The sequence below is a fragment of the Anopheles ziemanni genome, chromosome 2, assembly GCF_943734765.1.
Source record: "Anopheles ziemanni chromosome 2, idAnoZiCoDA_A2_x.2, whole genome shotgun sequence".
Classification (NCBI taxonomy): domain Eukaryota; kingdom Metazoa; phylum Arthropoda; class Insecta; order Diptera; family Culicidae; genus Anopheles; species Anopheles ziemanni.
The window spans coordinates 59,049,670-59,071,671 of NC_080705.1; the positions used below are offsets into that span (position 1 = coordinate 59,049,670).

Genomic DNA, 22,002 nt, shown 5'->3' on the forward strand with positions numbered 1-22,002 from the left:
AACTAGTGAGAAAGTTCCAACCGCCTGTGTGAAACGCGCTCCTGCTCGGCTGCTAGACCAGGCACTTGGGAAAGCCGAATCGTTCGTGCATAATTATGCCTGTCCTGTATAAATACGAAATTGAAATTTATATGCAGATTAGTTCGTGTTTGTCTCCATCGTTTCCGTCGCGGTATTTGAGGGAAGCAACAAAGGTTGGGAGAGTAGCGGTCTACCGTTGCCCATCCATTATCCTTTCCATTTACTTTTCCATGAAGCCGCCCCCCACCACCCAAGTGTGTGTGTGTATATGCTCGCAACATATGGTGTGCCATGGAGTCGGTGTTGAAGCAGCCATTCTATCCTTTCAACGAATTCACACACGCACACACGAGTGCACACTAGAGTACCTGTAAAAATAGTACAATGAAATAGGAAAAAAAGAAGGGAATAAAAGGAAAAGTGCCCATGTGAACATGTTACTAGGAACGGTGTATGCAAATTGCGAAAAATTATATTACCACGCTCGGCTTTTTGTGTGGAGTGAAGTGAGCATGTAAAACTTGGCACAAAGTGTTCCTCCCCGTGCATCCATCTCCTCTCCCCGCGTGCCGGTCGGATTTTTCCATTTCCAAGGCACCTGGCCCTGGGAGCTCAAACCTCGGTTCGGATGGAATTAGAAGAGACGTTAAATCATTTCTTCGTTTAGCGTTTGTCGCCAGCGTGATCACCTTAGTGGTATTTTTGTGGCCGTGTGTCTGCCTCGTCGCTAGAGCAACGCACCTTCCAGTTTTCCGCTCCACCGTCGAAGGAAAATAGCCATGGAAAGTGTGTATGTTTCGGCTGGGAAAGCTTACAAACCCCAAATTTTGTTTGAGCCCGCTCGGTGGCGAAAGACATTTGAAGCTTGACGCAGCTGGCAGCAGGTGAAGCTCCATATGAAAATCCAACTCAACCGGTGGAATTAAATAGATATAAAAAAGCGAATCCGGTACGCTGCTGAGCCAAAACCGTCCGGCCCTGGCCTGTTTGTGTGTAGTTCTAAAATAAGGGGTGTTGGTAGGTACAAACGAGAGAACCCGCGTGGATACAACAAGCTCTGTGCGTTACACTGTTGGAGGCGTCGGAAAACGCGGTGGATGTAATATTCCGAGCCTGTCATTAGCACGTTCCAAATGGATGGATATTTTCCAGATTCGACCCAAAAGAGCGTGTTTCCATCGGTTTCATGGTCGAATGAAACAGATGAAACCATGGGGTTTGGCAAAAAAGCAGCCTCCACGCGACCTACACACGTTGTTGTGTTCTGAGCGCACGCTAGAGGCGAGGAATAATTTCGATGTTATTTATTTTAATGCTACGTGGCAAAGCGGGTTTCTGGGTAGCGTTTTCCCCACCGGTTCCAGTCTGATGCTGAAGAGGTCGAACGTGATGGGCAATAATTTTTCGTTAGTTTTTGCTTTTTATAATGCAAGTGATCGACAAAGGTGTGATTTTATAATAAGCATATTTTCCATTCCCACGCGAGGTTGGTGACCATGCAGAGAAATGCTTCGTTTGCTAGCGATTTTGCATAATTTAACCAAAATCGATTTCTTTACGTCTATCCTATTTTCCATTGATGTATATTTTATGTTAAATTTGTACCAGAAAAGCATTACAATTTTAGTTTTGTTATTCCGGTAGCACTTGTGCTTATTTCTTTCCCGAACAGTGAGTGGATACCGGTGTTGGAGCTTTTGAATTCTTAATCGATCACTCTTAATTTGTCCAAAGCCGGATTGTCTGCTCCAGGTTAGTGTCAGTCCTCTGTTGCATCCGGTTTTGTTGTATTATACCGTATGAGTGATAATGTTTGCACCATTTAGCAACAACAAATTTTTAAATATCCTCAAAAATTTTAGTGTATAGTTTTTTAATTTATTTCAAAAGGACATGTTTATCAATGTAAGTTGTGCATGTGCATAATTATCCAACCTTATCCCTGTCCAAGACCTTTTCCACAGTCCACTGGGATTTTCCCATGGCATCAATAATATGTTTTTACCATAGTTGCGCGTGAGACAAATCTCGAATACACTGTTACTTGGTCATGGTGCAAGTTAAGTAAAACGTGGTTTATCGTTCGCAACCTTTTCAGGTACGAGTTAAGGAGAAAGTGGATGCAAAGAAAGCCAAGGATTTGTATGCCCAGAGAAAACGGGAGCTATATTAGTACGATGGTGCAAACATTATCACGCATACGGTATCGTATAAATGCGAAAAGAATTTGTCAGATCGTTGATTGCGAATTAATCTGTCGACCTAACTGGATTTTACAAACTCAAAATTGAGTCTTCTATCTAAAACAACAACTAAACTATTTGAAATTTCTTTGAATCTTTAAATTAACAGAAACAGTAGCGGTTTGTCCGATAACATTCCGTAAGACAAAGTACTGACACCACTCTAAAGCTCATAGGTTAACTGTATATGCGATAGTTATGTTAGTACGTCAAAGTTTCGTTTCGATAAATTGTACAGACTTAATGAAATCCAAGCAGAGCAGATTGCAGTTGCATTTGTTAAGGAACTATCGCACTTGCAGCATTTCATCCTCAGTTTTCTTGCAAACCGAAACAAAACATAACTTGATGTGCATAAATTTGTTTGACTGAAAATAGTTTCCTCTTGTGCTCCCGTCAGCTAACGAATTCTCTCTGAACAGGAAACTTTCCCCTTTCTGCTCGTGGTGTTAAAAAGCACCTGTCATAGTCGAAGCGTTCCTGCTGGCAATGCCACGGACTCGGTCCGGGGACAAAAGTGTGATGCGCGCGCGATGTGAATCGAGCGAACACATTCTCCTGCTAAACATTCACCATTAACGCCACCGGTACAGTTTGATCCAACATGGACAGGGGAAAACAAGGTTTGCCTTCCGCCTTCTACACTCCGGCTTCTAACTGGCGCTTCCGGCTTCGGACAAATTGTGTTGCAAACGTGAACGAAATTTGCAACGGCGAAACTGCAAAGTATAACATTTGCAGTGCATTGTTTGTGGAAGGATGTGGACCCCACACCCCGATGGTCCTACTTTCGGTGTAATCTGTAACGCAAACCTTCACCATCCTTCCTTCCTTCCTTGTGTCCGTAACACCTTACGTATCATCCACCATCGTCTTCATGCCTCTGGCTTCGGTGTCACAATGAGCGCTATTCGCTGGCGAGATAAAATATCACCTCACGAGTTGTGACGCCAGCCGGTCTCGTGCCAGGTTCGAGGGGTGGACCATTAAGGGAACCCTTTTGTATCTCTCTTCTGTTGCTAAACCTACCGCCGGATCCCGAAACGGTTGCCTTGATGGACCGATGAATGGAGGTCCTTACATGCCGCCAGCATCATCCCATTCCCGAGGACCATCTCGGTGCGACGCAGGAAATACTGGTAAACGAAAACAATGAATCGATGAGCCAAAGAAAAAGGGAAGCCCTGGAGCGGGCTGCAAAGACAACAAGGAGTGGGCGCCATACCCGCTTCCGGTGGCGCACATTCCCGTACACCCGACCAGCCGTCGGAGTGGGCAAAAGATTTACAGGAAAATAGATTTATTTCGAAATCGCTTTTAAAATTTATTTCCCCGTGCCCCTTTTTCCCGAGTACCTGCCCTGTTTTTCGCGTATCGCACCCAAAACCGTGCGCCCGGATGGTAAAATATTTGTTCCGGTACTCTTTTATCTTGGCCTGGCGAAAATAGGAAAGCATTCCCCGTTGGGAATGCTAAACCGAAACCGAGTGCAGATGATTGTGGTGAGAGGTTTGTTGATTTTACGGCTTGATCCGACACATCCCGGGGGCCTGCCCTAAGACAAAGCAAACACCGGCGAGTCGGGAATCGTGATTCGTGTCCGCCGGAGCGAACGGGAGAATCGTGAGCACAGCCCCTTTTTTGTGTCGGAGCGTAATGGATACGGAATGGGCAAGAGTTATAGTTTGCAAGAGGTAACCTTACCAAGCGGTGAAGGGAATACAGTTGTGGTGGGTTTTTCGTCTTAAATCCTGCGACGAAATATGCTCCAGTTTAAGCACCGAACAAAAGTTTCCCTGATCATACCACAAAAGGCAAAACGAAGGAAACTAAAATGCTGAAAGTTTTACATTTAGGAGCTTATGATTTAGCTTGAACGAAAACTCAGATCTTTTTTGTCCATGAATAAAGAACTGACAGGACATTTTCCATACTTATTTCGGCAGAGAATATTTTTATAAGCGAAACATCTCGATGAAGATTGAACATGTATTGAAAGCTTCAGTTAAAAGCAAAGAAAAGATTGATTACCTTTTGTACTATCATGTTTTGTCTGTGCAATGTTAGGACCTTCTTGCCTTCTTTGCAAAACATCAAACCATCTCAGGTTTTCATGCATAAAAGTTGATTTGATACTCAGTCCGAGTATATCCCGCCCTTGGTGAAGCACGACCGACGCCTTCAAGGAATCCTTTTAACGAAACTCACTCGGTGCATTTTCCAAGCCGTCTCCATTCGCCTCCATCGTTCCCCAAACCATCCAAGCTAAACCAAATCCTTCTCTACCGGAGATGCTGCGCTCGATATCATATGAAAAACTTCCTTTTGTTTTGATGCGCATCGGAACAGCCATTGCGGAGTTATCGGAAAAGTTTCCGTTTTTCTCCTCGTCCGCCAGCTATGAGGGAAATAGCGCCGCAGCGTCCTCAGCTCTTGCGGTGAAGTTTTGTGGCGTCCGCTGATCCGGAACCGAAGGGAGTGAACGAATTTGTAGTACTTCATGAAACATGGTACGCTTTTCCCACTCTTCGCTCCACTTCCCCGGCCAAGTGCGGCCGAGCTGCAAGGGAAAATGAATGGACCATCGAGAATCGATCGGTGGAAATGTGCTCGGGTACGAGACGACGAGGTTTTCATGCAAATTCAGACGCTCTCGTACAGCGGGGAGGAAAAACTATTGGATACGAGAAAAAAAATCGACCAATGGCGTCTCAGGCCACCGATTCAGATCGCATCCATCCATTCATCGAGCATCCCTGTACGACGGCGTTGAGTTCGATTTCCTGTGCGTGGCAAACGGGAAAGGAAATAGGGATTGAATTTGGATGTCTGTTTGTAACAAGACCCGAAGCCTATCGGATCCAAACCCGCTCTCGTTGGGTGAAAATTCGTTCATTGAACCGGAAAATATATTCACTGCGGCCGGGGAACGGGGAAAGGAAAGCGGGGTCTACTTTTCTCCCAACCATGGAGAAAGGTGCCCATGTTCCTTGCTTGTTATTTTTCGGTACCTTTTGCGATTCAAACTTTTCCACCCAATGCAAACGGATATGGGTGCGTAAACACACACACACAAATACGCAAGTCTTATCCACTTGCACAAATTGTGCTCTCGTAGTGGGGGCCGGGATGGCGAGGGGCATGACCAATGGGAGACACGACACTGAAAGGAGTAGAAGATATTGAAATATTCGCCTCGGTAAGGAAACGACGACAAATAACAACGATCTGTAGGTAAGCAGTATGATTGAGCATATTCGATCGTGTCGGGTGGTTATGCAAATGATATGTTTTCACCCACACACCACCCTACATACACACACACAAAACGGGGTTTATTTTTCCATGGAAATATCAAACCCACACGCTGTCACGTGAGAACATGTGCGACCAAATTATTTCGTTACACTTGAATTCAATTGTCTTCGAATAATATTCACATCGAACATGAGCGTAGCGAGCGTAAAGATCCAAAGGAGCGGAAAATTGTGTGTTTCGCCGGGTTTTCACTCTCTGTGAGCCACTGGCTGAGTTTATCCATCTGCCGTAAGCAGCCAACGAAAGCAAACCAACGTTGGCCACCGAACGGTTCTGTATTTAGTACGAGAAAATTACTCCGAAAATGAAAGTCCTTATAATTTCACTATTTAACGGGCTTCACATTATACCGACGGAGTGAGACCCGACGGTCAATGGTTTCCATTTCCAGTTCAAGAGAAGCAGGACTGGATACAAACCAGAAAGTGGAAATCAATGCGAGATGGTAATAAAGTAGCAAACTTATGCAATCTCTTGCTGAACACAAATAATGAAATATAAAAGACAACTTTTTACAAGAAAATCTATTGATTTATATAGAATTTTTCAAAAGTTTTCCGATTTTGACCAATCTTGTGGAAATTCGCCATTAATTGTATTTGAAGCTTGAAACTCTATTGGAAAAGTATGACACTTTTGTGTGCTAAGTGTTTTTCATTTTTAAAGTATTCAAGTATCAAAACGACTATCAGGTATGTAGAGTATCGATAACACGATAATGTTTTCGATATTGTTATTTTTATCACAATCCTCTTTGCAAGAGCATGTGTGGGTGAAATCTTTAGCTGTTGTACCTGGCGAAGAAAAAGTAAAGTAAAGGATGCATATTATATTTGTTAAGCTTGAGAGAACTGTCTAACAGGATTATGCGCTACAAACATCGTACCCTCGCCTGCTCTGATGTGAGCTGGGTGGATTTTCTACCAGGTTGACCCGCCAGGTGGCCACACCGTTGGGGCATCAGACAGGGGCAAAAGAAGAGATGTATGCACTCCCAACACACTCATTGATCCGAGCGAACACGTTGCTGCTGTGAAGCTGATAACTCGACTCGCCGATGATCCAGTTGGGTGGAAATTTTGTTGCCCATTTCTTGGCATAACAAACCCACCTAGGCCTCTTTCCGGGATCATAAGTTCACCCGGGGCAGCGGCAAAAGGAATCGCCGGTTGTGGACACCACCGATCCGACCTTCGTCGTGAACCGTTGTGGTGGAGTGCGCTGCCATCGGACCGGAACATCCTTGCCAGGACGGTTGTATCGTGCTCTCGAAAACGGAACGTACTAAAGCTTCACAAAATAGAGTTTTAGACCAATATTTATGACGATACGTGCGAGGACCTCCGACCTTCCTAACGTGAAGGAGTTTAAGTGCGCACCGTACGCTTTAAAAGGTTATCCTTGCTATCGATGGATTGGTTTTTGCCACAGTTACCGTTCCTAAGGGCGTGCTGAACAGCAGGATTGACTGTAAATCCTCCGAAAAATCCAAAGTCTCACGAACCGCCCACTGCAAATGGAGACTGCTAGTAAACTCTTGAAGTAAACCTTTAACTGCACACGAGCAAAACCCAACCCGTAAACGTCCGTTCTGCAAAGCACCATCCGGTGGGAAATTAAACGACCCAACCGTGAGCATTTGCCGTGGAATGTTTTATACTTTTCTCCCGCAAAAAAAACCTCCAATCGCACAGGAGGAGCCTGCATTTATACCAAACAGTTAACAGTGTTTTACGCACCGACCCAGTTTATGCCTCCGTGCATCGGTGGGGCAGATTGAATTTCCCTTATCACGTCGCGTCAGGGCGGGTAACATATTAAACCGGGACTGTTTTAACCACAATGACGGGAAAAGTGAATGAAATCGCCTGGTTCAGCATCTGTCGATTTACGCCTCGTCGACGATCGGAGCTGCAAAATCAAAGCTTATTTTCTACGAGTACATTCTCGGAAAACCGTTCGATTCGCTTACATCGAACGTGGGTAGATTTATATGGCTCGTAATCTCGTCATAATTTAGAATTATCCATAAATCTGCACCCGACTGTGAGTGTAGACTGCATGCCGGTCTGTACTCCATCAATGAGGAAGGGATTTTATCATATTTTCTTTTTTTAGAATCCTGGTGGTATAGTATTTTTGCTTGTGTAAAGGTTTTCATCCGTTGTCAGTTCAAGATTTTTCAAAGAAAGATTATTGTGTGTATAAACAAATAATCGTGAAAAACGTTTCTTTGGGCAACTGCATGTTTCTGCACAAAAAACATTGCATTGCCCATTGAAAATAAACTATGAGAATGCAATCACTGTTTATTTTTTACAATAATGGTATTGTTGCAAACCGTCACACTCGAATTTGGCCGCATCCAAATTATGTTGTTTGTTACTTGTAAGCCACTTGTTGAAACATAAAAAAGATGAGGAGGAATGACCGAGTGAGAACCGGAGGAGGAAGAACATACATAGGATAGGAGCCAAGTAAATAGGAGCCAAGAGGGAAGAGGGCTTCACTCTTGGCTCAAAACGGATCAACAAAGCGAAAGTTTTTTTAACCACCCGCATTTCTGCGAGTTGGAAGAAATCGCTGACTTATTGAAGTTTGAATCCGATATCTGCCCAAGAGGTTTCAAGAGTTGCAACAGGTATTCTTGCCTCTATATTTTGAAAACATAAAATTAGCAAGATTTGTTTTAAAAGAAAGTAGTAGTAGTAGTAGTAGTTTTATTTTATCATAAATTCTATAGTTTTACAAAGGAAGTTTACAATAATATTTGCTTGTTTAATGGGTTCGGTTACACCTTTCCTCATTGCTGCTAATCGAATTGGTAGACTGGCTATTGGTAAATATTTACTTGAAGTAAGATTGAATACTGGAGTGTCGTGGGAAATTTAGATAAAACCCAAAACAGACAAAAAAAAAAAAAATCATTTTGTTACCTTATAATCTAATCTATTATACATCTAACCTAACCTAACCTTACTCTACAAGAGGCTACACAAAAGGAAGAGTGTTTCCGAGCTGTAGGCAATCGATCATATCGGAGCAAATTCATTAATAAGATCGTTTGTGTTATATAAACATCTAGAGGAATAGCTATTGCTTAACTTTGACATGAATTCTTCAATAGTATCTAAATTACATACTCTATGTAGTGTAGCAGTTCTGTACCAGGGTGGGACGTTCAGTATAGTCTTTAGAAATTTATTTTGAATTCTTTGTAGTTTCATTTTGTGAGTTCTTGATATTGAGTTTAATATTGGCGCTGCATATGCTATAATAGGCCGAACACATGCAGTGTACAGCAGTGTTTTATTTTTTAGATTTAATTTTGATTTCCTATTAATGAAACTGTACAAACTTCTAAAGACTTTTTCACACCTTATACTAGTATTTTCGATGTGGTTTTTGAATGTTAATCTTTTGTCAAACGTTAGTCCGAGATATTTAACTTCATTTTTCCAAGGAATGTTAGAATCCCCGAATTTAAGTTCGTTATTTGGAATTTTATGTTGACTTGTGAACCTTGTGAAAAATATTGCTACCGATTTGCTACCATTTACTTTGAGCTTCCATTTGTCACAATAATTTGCAAAGGATTTCAAGGCAGTATTGAGTCTTTTGATGATAGTATTTGCTCTCTTTCCAGACGCTGCGATCGCAACGTCATCAGCGTAAATGTATTGTTTGCAACCTTGCATTTTAGGTATATCTGACGTATATAAATTAAATAATAATGGAGATATAACGCTCCCTTGCGGGACACCTGCGCAAGGAACGTAGGTGTGAGATTTACAACCATTTATAAATACAACATTCTGTCTATCTTTGATGAAGCTTTGCACAATGTGAATTAGGAAGTTTGGGAATTTCCACTTAATAAGTTTGTAAACTAGACCATCATGCCAGACCGTGTCAAACGCCTTTTCGGAATCTAGCGTAACGAGTCCTGTAGATTTTTTTGTTATTGAGTTTGTTTTAATGAAATTTTTTAGTCTGTTTAACTGGTGGGTAGTGGACATGCCGGGCTGGAATCCAAATTGGACTTCTGGTATAATATTGTGTCTCTCCGCATGTTGCCTAAGTTTGAAGGTTATAATTTTTTCGAAGATTTTTCCCAGAGAGCTTAATAGGCTTATAGGCCTGTAGTTTGAGGCCTGACTAAGATCTTTCCCGTGTTTGGGAATCGGAACAACTTTAGCAAATTTCCATTTCTCTGGGAAATATCCTATTTTAAGCGCACTATTGAAAATTAAGTTTAAGTAGACTATGGCTTTGTTGGTTAGGCTTTTGATTATTTTATTACTCACGTTATCGAACCCGGTTGATTTTTTCATCTTTATCTTTTTAATTACTTTGTGTATATCTGAAGGTTTAATAAGCTCGGATGGTAGAATATTTGGATTTGAGTTTGCTTGAAAATAACTGCTAAGTGTTGCATTTACATTGTAATCCATTTGGCTTGGCGCATGATATGTAATTTTATGAGCATTTTGAAAATGGGTTTTAATAGCTTCGCATTTTTCTTGTGGGGAGAGTAGTACTTTCCCATTCTCTTTCAAGGCTTGTATTGTTGTAGGTTGATTCTTTAGTATTTTAACAAATTTCCACATTTTATTGGTGCCATTATTTTGAGAATCGTTCATGCTTGTTAGATTTTTAGACCAAGCCGTATTACGTAGGATGTTTAGCTTTTCATCAATAACTTCTTTAAGCCAATCATAGACGTACTTGATTTCTGGGTTGCGCCTGTTCCTTTGCCATTTCTTCCTATAGACGTTCCGCACTTTTATCAACGATGTTATTTCCTCTGTAATTATGATGTTATATTTCCCTGGAGTTATTCGGGGAACAGCTCTGTCCTGAGCTTCTATAATTGCTGATGTTAATTTGGATACCATTTCGTTAATTTGAGATGGATGATTTATTTGGCTGAGGTCCAAATCCGATGTGTTTATAGCATTATTTAGACTTGTTTTAAAAATGTTCCAGTTTGTGTTGTTGTAGTCCCATATCTGGTTGATTGGTTTTTGATTAACCGGAGAGTTTTTAATGTTTAAGATAACTGGTAAGTGGTCAGAGGTGAGCTCTGTCAGTGTTTCTGGGCTTCCGATATCCAATTGATTATTGGAGAGGATAATATCAATCGTTGACGCGTTGCGGTTTGCGTCTACAGGAAAATATGTAGGGGAATCCGGATAATATATGGAAAATTGTCCTTTTTGCATTTCTTCAAAGAGGGATTTACCAGCTTGGTTTGATGATATACAGTTCCACATTCTGTGGCGTGCATTGAAGTCGCCACACATGAGAAAACTAGTGCGCAGCTTAGTGAGGTTACGTATATCGCTTATGAAATTCCGAACGTCCGTATTTGACCCGGGATGGTAGGCGGTAATAATGGCAACTGGTTTATTACTAGCAATTATTTCAATTCCTATTGCTTCAATTGTTTTCAATTTGAAGGCGGGAAGAATTTTAAATTGAATATTGTTTTTTATTATGATCATTAGACCACCTTTTGGTCCAGTAGATCGATCTAATCTATGAATCGTGTATTCGGGGATTGAAAATCTCACACCTGGCTTTAAAAAAGTTTCACATACTGCCATGACATCAATGTTATGTTTGTTTAAATAGTTAGATAATTCATATTTTTTGTTGACAATGCTGTTTGCATTCCAGTATGAAATAATAATTCCTTCGGCCGTAGCCATCACGGATAGCAATATTTTTGAACAATTTTAAAGATAACCATTAATTGGTCTTCTTTGGTTGAACAGTTTTTAAGACATGAAAAAGTCTCCCTAATAATTGGTACCAGTTCGTCCGCTGAGAACAGTTTGTTTGGCTCGCTCGAACAAACATTTGCAAAAGTGGGAGGCTGTTGCTCTCGATTGCGGAATGGATTTGTGTCTCTTTTGTTATTGAGCGGGGGGGCAGCATGGAGTAGCGTGAACGGGAAGTTCTCGTTCGAGAGTGAGATCTGCTTGTTAGGTTTCTTCTTTTTTTCTTTTTTTGCTTGAGCACGATTACTGAGGTACTCGCAGCCAGAAAAGTTTGCGGTATGGTTGCCGCCACAGTTAGCACACTTTAGCTTGTGTGTTGGAATTATGCCGTCAGCCGATTGTTTCGCTACCGGGCAATTGGACGAAAGGTGATTGTCCGCACATTTTATACATCTTGCCGGACGATGACAGTTTGCTGCTCCGTGGCCAAGTCCTTGGCAGTTTTTGCATTGCATTTTTTGCGATTTATTTGAATAATATCGCCAGGAAACCACTTGGTGATCAAGCGCTTTGATCATGCGCAGCACTTTAATGTCTACGCTTCCCTTTGGGAAATGCAGCAAGTACGTAGCTTGCTCACTATATTTTTTGTTTGAGATAGAAAGTTTTTTTATCTCAACCGGATTCACGTTTTCCGCACTTAGAATTTTCGCTACATCTTCCTTGGTCATGTCTACTAGACCGGATAATACAATCTTCACAGTTTTGTCTTCCTCCAACTGATACGTGTGGAAGATGACATTGTCACTTTTTAGTTGATTCACTACCTTTTTAAAGTTATTTGTATTTTTCGTACGCACTATAATTCCATTTCTTGAAAAAGAAGTTGTGTAGTTCACCACACCGGCTTTAATTATTTTCTTATGCAAGTCACATATGCTATTACTCGCCACAACTATTGGTGGCGGCGGTTTTTGCTCGATAGAAGGTTTCGGTGCATCTTGTATCTCCATCTCAAGGCCATCGACCTTTGCTAATAATTTGAACGGGTTCTCGTCCCGTCTGCCAGATTTTGCTAGATTGTCTCTGCCATCCACCAGTTTTTGGAATGCTTTTAACGAGAGCGAGGCTCCCCTCTTCCCTCCTGAACCTCTGGTTCGGCCCATTGCAGGGCGTATGTTAGAGAGAGCGCACGATAACTTTTTACACTTTTTATTTCTTCTCTTCGAATGAGTACTCTGCTTCTCGAAACACGTCCGATCGCGATCGAGTGCTAGACGCTACTGGTTTTAAAAGAAAAAATAGATGCAGTTACTCCCAAAAATGAAGGTGCACTATCTGCTTTGATATTTCCTGAATTGCGATGGCGATTTGATCCCAAACGTTAATTTAGTTATATATTTCAGAATTTTATACATTTTTATGGCAGAGTACAATATTTAGTGATAGCTACTTTAATGTTAAAGAAAGAGACAAAATGGCTCGAATTACTAAATGCGATGGGGAAAAATACTGCTTTTATAAAAATAAATCAATCAAAATTGACTGTAGAGATTTCTGAAGATTCTATCGGAAAGAGAGCATATTAATTTATAGAAAAAAGGGCATGAACGTGTTTGTACTGACAAAGAAATATGCGCTTCTTTCATACAAACTAGATAATCTTATTTTGGGAATGAAAAGTTCAAATTGACATGAGTTTCATGTGATTGTGATGTTCAATAAATCATTGGCACATTTTAATCCCTTCAGAATTACAAAGAACAGATTTTCATTCACATGTATTCATCAATATGAATGAGCAACTGATGACAAAGATGGTAGAGACAATGTAGATTATGGCGATCGTTGAGAAACGTTAGATCGTATTGGTAAATCTCGATGGTGGTATTGAATGCATTGTTGCTTGAAACATGTAGAAAAACACACAGTCTCACGTAAAAGTAATTAATTTTTGAGCAAATAAGGAAAATCAAATACTTAACATGCGATATTGGTTGACAACGTGGGAGTCAAAGAGAGAGTAACTGTATATTCTATGAAATGGAGACGCCTGGTCTTTCACTAAAAAAAAACTGGAACAATCGAGCGCTTAAACCTTTCCATTTCTTTCCTACTATGTATTTTTTCATCCGCAACATGGAAATGAAAGCAATTATTTATTGGTATGAAATTTATTTCCATACGATTCCACTATGTCCTTGAAACATTACTGACATTTACCAAATTGTATGGATGAAAGTCACAAATTAATTGATCAAAGTTGATATTTTGATTGGATAGGATTGGGCAACAAAAGCATTTTTTCATATCAAATTTCTTAAAAGGTTATTTGGGACCAACTTTTATGCTGATATTAGAACCAGTTCAAAATAAAACCCACATGCAGGAAGTTCGGAAGCGGCAGCGTTCGATATACTCTTTTTGCTTGTACGCCTTCATTCAACTAATTGCGTCGCTGGTACGGTCATTAACATACTACACGGCAGCTACACACGAATGCGCAGCCCTCAACGAATGCGGAAAATTAGCAAAAGGAATGTAACATGGGTACATTTTGCGTCCAAGAAATAAGCCAACCGAATGCGTGCGTTATGCCAATGTGACGAAATTGCGTGACCGGCGCATATTTCCCAAGCCGTTATTTTGCACACGTGTCCAGCCGTACGCTAGGGCTTGAGACGGTCGTGCCGAAGGGTAAGGAAAATGGGAGCGCCTTCTGACAAGGGCCCCGTTTGGGCATTAAGACAAGACTGTCGCATTTCATTCAACGATTTTATCGTCGTAATTAGGTGGCATGCGTGTGTGTGCCCTCAGCAATGAGTCGGCGGTGGGTTTCCTTCGTATCAGCGGAACGAATAAAATACGCCTTGGTCGCTGTTTCTTGCTTTGCTGAGCATGTTACCTTCTTTTCCGCCTCACTAGACACGGTCGATTCGACACATTTTACCGGTTTTGTCGCCCTCCCGAGGGTTTGGCATTTTATTTCACGTCCTTTGGAGCAGGGCCTTCTTAGCGGTATTGCTTCCTCCAGTCAGGCAATTCACATTTTTCCTACTTTTCTCCTCCTTCTCGGGACTCGTCCACAGGCTTGGCCACCGCTAATAATCATCAATTACCAGCAGCATCATCGGCGTCACCACCGACGGTGGAGGTGCTCGAGGAAGCCACAGTCTCGCGAGTGACGGAGGGCGGTACTGAAGGGGCACAACAATTAGTAGACAATAAAATCCACGACAAACTGCAGCAACATCGCGTCGCCGAGCGTCAGAAGCGGGAAGATGTTTTTAGCGATAATGTTCTTACAAATAATTACGCGCCCCACGACGACAAGCGCTGGCGTGGGCAGGAAGTGCTGGATGGCGACTTACAGGAACCCCAGATAACGGAAGAGGTCCTGCTCGTCAGCAACCTGACCGAGGAGCGGCTGCGCGAGGAGAACGAGCTGCTGGAGCATCTCAATCGGTAAGTTGTCGTTTCAATGTTAGGTATTCCGTTCGAACCATCCATGAGGCAGGTAACTCGATTTACATGGTGTTTGACTTCGTAACCGCTCTTGAAGTGCTTTGGAGTACAGAAGTAATAGAGGTAAACTCGGTCCTACGCGGTAGATTTTGAAAGCCAAGAGGTCATGGAAAAATATTTTCATTTTAATCTTTTTTCGCACTAACGAACTTTCGGTGATTGATCCGGAAGAATAATTTATGAAAATATAAATCCGTTCAACTCAGCAACTCGATCCCGGCGGAATGTTTTCCAGCATGATGGATCGGCGTATGAGTAAAGAAATATACCCTTTCAGGAGTTGAATGAGTTGGTAGCAGGATTTCGAGTAATAAATACAATGAAAATGTTTTCCTAGATAAGGGTTTCGCAATTTGCAATTTTGGGAAAGTCATTTGCAGACATTTTCAGATATGTATTATTCTGCACACGTGCACGTGGGAGGTTGAAGAATGAAATTATTTAGTCTGAGACTCTCAGCAAACAATACTTCAATTTGCACGAAACCGAGAAAACCCAACCGTGAGGTACAGTTGTATGAAATTATGGAAATTTTGAACTTTAGTATCCTTTGTCGAGGGCATATGACGTTTAATTTATGTCTGCATTTTGTTTCTAGAAAACAACTAGGTTTATTTCATTAAGCTGTAATGGCTTTGTAAGACTGTTCTAATGGCACTATAATTTGTATAATGCGTAAACAATTCTCCATCAAAAAGTGATCAATTAGGGATTAAAACGAATGAACGACAAACCAACAAACCAATCGTTTCGAAGAAAATCTTTGAACGTTTATTAAAATACAAAAAACACAAATGCCCATGGAATATGAATTGATAACATCTACATTGTGGTGGAACAGTTCGATACCTAATTCAATTTGTTCATAGAATTTTGTTTTGTTGTTGATTTGTTCGATATACAAGGCTTAGAAATAGGATTGGAGGAATTTTTTAATAGTTGTTTTTGTCCGATAATGAGGAATTTTGAGACAATCGCATACTTACTGCAATTTACTGCATGAAGCCATCGGTTACTTATTGTGATTTAAACACAAAAACAAAAACAAAGTAACTGACGAAACATTTCAACTTCTTCAAATCATTTGTAGAGTAAACTTTGGCAATTTGAAACGGAAAAGAACTACCACCGGAAATATACATTCTCCCAATAATCACGTGCTAACGATGGCACGAAGAGTTCGACCTGAGGTTGATGTGTGAACGATCAGCTTAAAAATTCATCAACAGCTGGAGATGTGACACCCCGACGGCCCAATTCAATCATCGTAACCCGCGTTGGCAAGCTCTTGTGACGTGATGTAATTTGACGTGACGTATTTCCTTCCTTGGCCGACTGAGATTCCCCGATCCATCTTGCCGCGACAGACAGGGGCAAGATTACGAGGGTTCTAATCACGTACGAAACCAATTAGAGCGAATCCTTTTGATCCTAACGTCAACCCCTTCAACCAGTCCCTTCCCCCCCAAAGCCGCCAACTTCAAATGACGCCGTCCCGGGGGCGCTCATCCGCTGTCATTTATTTCAACCGGGTGACGATGCTCATTTCGAGCCAGTTGAGGTTTTTGTTTGCGCAAACGAGGTTAATCGTGCAGGTGAAAACTTGCTTCCTGACTTCTTGCCGCCACTGTTTGCCAACGTCGGGTCTCAACTTCGGAAATGACTTTTGCCGGCTTTGGTTTATGATCTCATTTGGCCACTAATTTTATGCGAAATGAAATTAAACAAACTTTCGGCAAGTTTTCCTGCGGTAAGTCGGCTTGAGCCCGCGATGTTGAACCGGTTGACAGGTGAGCCGACGGAGAGAGTTTTAATGACGGTGAACTTATTGGCATACGTCGTCGGGAAGTAATGAAGATTTGTGTGAAAGTACGATGCGAAAAGATGGTCCGTTTCCTAGATGATAATGATAAGTGTGGCAAACTTTTACGCTCACTAATTAGCGTTGAGGACGAATCATATCCATATGCATACTGTCCTGATTAGTCTAAAGACATTCAATCGTGCATGCAAACTGCTTGTTAATATTTGTAGATTTGAACCATTCAAATGTCAGTACCTGATGAGGAGACACTAAAAACAAATACTCAATCAATTCTTATAACTTTTGAAGATGTGTTAACATGACATATAAATAAGAGACCCAGAGGCACACCATGTTTCACTGTTAAAACCTCTTTATGTTAATTGTAGGTTTTTAGATCCGATCGTTTGCCTTTTAAAATCGTTTTATAAATCTTTGCTCTTGTAATGAATCAACTTTAATTATTTTTATTTTCAATGAAGTAATCTTTAACTTGTAAAAGATACGGTTGAATTCAGTAAGCTAGAAACTGTGTTGCATCTTGTGTACAGCTGAAGAAAAAGGGTTCGTTTGATTTTCATTTACTTTTCCTGTAGTGCCTTGGAAAGCGACCTCGTTGTTTGTATAGGACGGGGTGGTCTTTTTATGTCGTTTTCGGCCGATGGCTACATCCGGATGGTCTTAGGATACCTTTCGTTTGCCTTCGTGTATTTACAGTGTGTTATTTGCCTCTCAAATTCAGGATGCTTTCGCGTGATTCCTCGCTGGAAAGGGTCGAATCTAATTTACTCCCGTTCGTATCGCCGCATACCGGTGTAACCTGTGTTTTCAATTCGTCCCTTTTGCAGAGACCGGTTTCACGGCAGCTCAATCAAACTGGACAGCAGCAGGAGCAGTAGCGTCGATGGTGAAGGCACCGACGCCCAGGAAACGCGGAATAGCCCCAAACGGGGCGGCAAAAAAGGTCGCCGACGAAAAGGAGCCCACAAGAAGCACAAGCACAAGAAGATCAAGCTGCTTCCGGTGACGCTCGTCGGCGTGCCGGTGGACGAAGACGGCGAGCCGGACGCGAGCATCATCGAGGGTCTGACGGGCGGTGCCGAGGGTCGCTGGCTGAAGCTTCCCGCTGACTCTCGGGATGTCGCGGCACAGGATGTGGCATCCGGTGCCGAGGACAATCCGACGGAAATCCGGCAAATCGCGCGCCCACAGGTCCCGCCCGGCTCGGTGGAGGTGGTGGACGTATGGAAGGAAACGACAATGCCACCGGCACCGCCCTCAACCACCACAGGGAGGATCAAAGCGGGGAAAAAGGGGACACCCGGGCAGCGACCTCCGTTCGTCGCGTTTCCGCCTCCGCCGGTGCTGGTCGGAGACGGTGGTCACCTGGTGTTTGGGAGTGCGGACGGAAGCCCTCCGGCTATGCAAATTCTTCCCACGGTGAACCCGAACCCGAGGAACGCGCAGACCGAGCAGCAACAGCGCCAATGGGAACGCGATCAGAGGAAACGCGATAATCAACAGCGGAAGCAATTAAAGAAAGGTGAGTGCCCCTGTCCAACGCGACCCTCGGCGGATGTTTGCCGAAGGTTTCACGTGCCTCATTCCGGCATAAAAGCAGATAAAAGCGTATTAGGAGTCAGTTTACGATGTTTGCGCAAGAAATCGTTCGCGGACGAACAAAGGGAATCGGATGTTTGGTGTGATAAGGCCATTAAGTACCAACGGCTTTGAAGTTTACATCTTTTTTTGTTTACTTACGGAATCATTCTCATACATTATTTAATAATTGTCCTTCATTGCGTTAAATATTTTATGCTTTTGTTGATACAGTAATAATTATAGGACATTTTATGATCATTCAAATGGAAAATTTAATAAATAATGAAAAGGAAAACAGTTAACATTAAAGAAACATTCACTATAATTTCAATTATGTGTACAATACGATAAGACTTAGATTGCATGAATAATTTGGTATAATAGTGTTAGACTTCATACTACTTACATTTATTAAAAAATTGAATGCTGCATTGCAATAGACAGGATACGACTCCTAATTAAATGGTTAAACAATGAAGAACTTTTAAACAACTTGCGTGCCCTATATACCGAACTGTATACAACAAGTAACACAAGATTACACGTTCTTCCAATTAATTGTAATCTCAACAAGTCTGCACTGATTTTTTATAACTAAAATTTTAGTTTTCTTATGATCATATTCGTAGCAGTTGTTATTCTTTTAAATGGCAGCTTTCTTTTTCTAGCAATAACCATCCTATAAGACACTTGTATCTCCATTTCATCTCGAGACAAAGAATAGGTGAACCAAACCATAATGAATCACAATTATTAGAGAAAAGCCCTCGAGAATCCTGTATTTTGTATACCTACAATGTTTCCCATAATATTTTGTAAATATCAGTCTTTCCCTAAAACCTGAGCAGATGTCAATTTAAAGGTTTTCGAACTGATTGTGAAAATCTGTCTTATGTTACGGTAAATTGGCCTTGTAGGCTTATCTATGTACATCTTATAAAATTAGAGGTGAACGCAAACATGAGTTCAGTTTTTAGTATAAAGCGATACCATAAAGAATACATAACAGAAGGACCTTCAACTTACGTAACGGAACCAACTGGGCAAATTATGTGGGGGATTTTCTCAATATCGCTTTTTAAACCCTGTTTCTTAGAAATCCGTTTTTATCCGAACGAAAAAACGTACGCAAAAACTAATCTCTAATCTGCGTTCCATATCTTCCCTCTCGTGCAGCAAACGGTCAGCGGAAAATGCCGGGCCCACCGCTGCCACCACCGCCTCCCAGCGTGACGGCGTCCAGCGCCAACACGGTTACCTTCCCGGCAGACGACCACAACGGCACGGAGACGGTGTCCGTGACGCGCGTCATCATCTCGGGCGACCTGTCCTGCATGAAGGACGACTTCATCCCGGCTCCGGTCGTTGCCAACGCTGACATCAAATATTTGCGGTAGGTTCAACCGTGTGTCACTGGAGGGGGTGGGTGAATTTGGTTGTGATTTTTCCTCCACGATAAGATCAAAAAGGGTGGACGGGCTGAGAACAGAAACCTTCCAGTGTGGCGGATCAAAGAAGTATTTCTTTGTTTTTCATCTCATTCATCTTCCACTTCTTCTATTTTCATGCTGTACGCGCGCTTCGATCGATCGATTTCCAGTAATGATCTGTACGGCCTGGAAAACTCCTTCCTGGAGGCGGAATACCACTGCCGGCTGGGTTACCGCCTCAGGACGAAGGATGGTGGCGGTGGTACGGACCAACCTCCGGTCACCTCGACCGGTGCCATCGCCAACGCCAACCTGGTCTGCCGCCGATTACGCTGGATCGGCAAACGGCCTGCCTGTGTGCGGATCAAGACGAGGCCGGCGGCGCAGGGGGGCAAAGAGGGCGGTTCCTGCGGAAAGGACCATCGGTGTCCGCAGGCCTGCCATCGGGTGCCGGTACCGGGCGAGGGTTCCCAGGCCAACGGTGGGTCGAACCGCACCACGGTCTGCTCCTGCTACAAAGGATTTAAAATGGTCAACCATCGGTGTGTAGGTGAGTGCATCCCGTTCCGCTTGGGTTGATGGAGAGGGTGAGGGGTTGACGTGTCCTTTTCGAGTCCTTTCTTATCCGTCCCCATTCGCTCGCTTTCTGCTGGGCAACACTTTTCAGCCAATCTGCAGCATCGTTGATTTTACGCTTCGCTTTGTTTGTGACGTCGGAAATAAACGATACGTAGAGCGAAGCTTACCGCCTTCCAATTTTTCCCCGCAAACAGGAAAACCAACGGAAGGTTAGCTGAATTTATGGTCCGCCTTCGGTACGCTCGTGCAAGTAATTAATCAGCGCTCCTAACGATGGTCGCCCCGAAAAACGGTCGGCAACGTCTCGCCGCTCATGAATGTCAACCTTCCCAAAGAGGGGGAGGCGCCAGGGATGGGGATTTCGGTTTTCCCAGAGAATTATTTGTGTTGTTTCGAGCTTCCATTTGTGGTGACCGGTTTTTCAAAGCTGGCGCACAAAAATCCCAGCTCCGTTTGAAACGGTGGTAACGCTCGCTTTCCCCCCCAGTGACCGGTTTCCCGGAAGGTCTCAACTCCTTTGGGATTGGTTTGTCCAATTTAAAGCGACCGTTCGTTAGCGCAGAGATTTTGGCTTTCCATTTTAGGAACAACTGAAAAAAAAAACATCATAGAAGAAGTACAAGAATAAAGCAAACTTCTTTCTTGTTATTCGGATCGCGTTGCTTTTTCGAAAAATTATTTATTGGCGCATTAAATTCAAAATTTTAATTGATCGCATTTTTTCCCCACGTTCCGCCGATCGTGTGGGATACGGACACAGTTTTCTTTCGATTATTGAAAATGGCGAGCGAAAAGGGGAGAGTAGCCATCGAACACAAAATGACAAAATGTCCTTGTGGTCGCTGGGTGGAAAATTCAATTACTGTAATGCATCGTATAGATTGGCCTCGAGGGAAAGAACAATTGAAAAATGTGTGATTGTGTGCGTGTATGTGTGAGGGTATGAGAAAAATTCGGATTGCACGATCTGAGCCTCTACTGGGTGTGTGTGTGTGTCGCCTTTGCCTGTGGAATGATTTATTCGCCAGCTGTGGCTACCCGTAGCTTTTGTGGTAATTAAAATTTCAACCCCATCCCGCTGACCACAACCGCACTTGCTTTTCTCTTTTTCCACCCAAGAAGGTCTTAGCAACCTTTTTTTTCTCGATTTAACTCTTAGCGAGAGTGTTTTTGCTTTCCCCGTGGTTATCTGTAGTTAGACTGCCTTACTCACAGTTAAACTTGGACCAAGAAAAAGTGGACCTACTGGTGTCCCCTAAAGCGCTCCACTTTCATGTTTGATGGAACGGTATTATTTACCGGACTGTTTTGGGTCGTTAGCGCGCGGTTCGGTTCGTCCCGCTATCGGAAGGTCTTGGACCAGGATCTGCCCACGTTACGGAACATTTCCGCCTGGTGGAGGTGGTGCGGAACGGCGACCAGCGATTTGTTGCTGGATCCGTTTCGATTCGACCCTTGTCTTAACGGTCACGGCGTGGGTTTTTTTGGTCCGTCGACAATGCTCTGTATTGACTTCATTCCATCTTGGGTGCTTGATTGGAGATAAATGTAAATGAAAAATACTCGTCACGGGGAATAATGAATTCGTACCCGTTTGAAGTTATGTTCATTTTATTATTGCGTATGGAAATAAAGTTGAATAAGCAAAAATATTATTGTATTTTAGGATATAACAACACTACTTTCATCATTCTATGAGTAAGCTTTATTTTTATTACAGATGATCGGTAGTTTTTGAGAAAATAGATAAAAAA

The 22,002-nt window shown here is 42.5% G+C and overlaps 1 protein-coding gene across 1 annotated transcript in view; it reads left to right on the forward strand.

The window, feature by feature from the left end:
• Positions 1–22,002, forward strand: part of LOC131293978 (uncharacterized) — an 86,181-nt gene that overhangs the window by 41,599 nt on the left and 22,580 nt on the right. The window contains exons 3-6 of the mRNA XM_058322028.1: positions 14,398–14,773; positions 17,486–18,180; positions 19,416–19,632; positions 19,840–20,219. Of these exons, the coding sequence (XP_058178011.1) occupies positions 14,398–14,773; positions 17,486–18,180; positions 19,416–19,632; positions 19,840–20,219 (1,668 nt within the window). The remainder of the gene's footprint in view (positions 1–14,397; positions 14,774–17,485; positions 18,181–19,415; positions 19,633–19,839; positions 20,220–22,002) is intronic.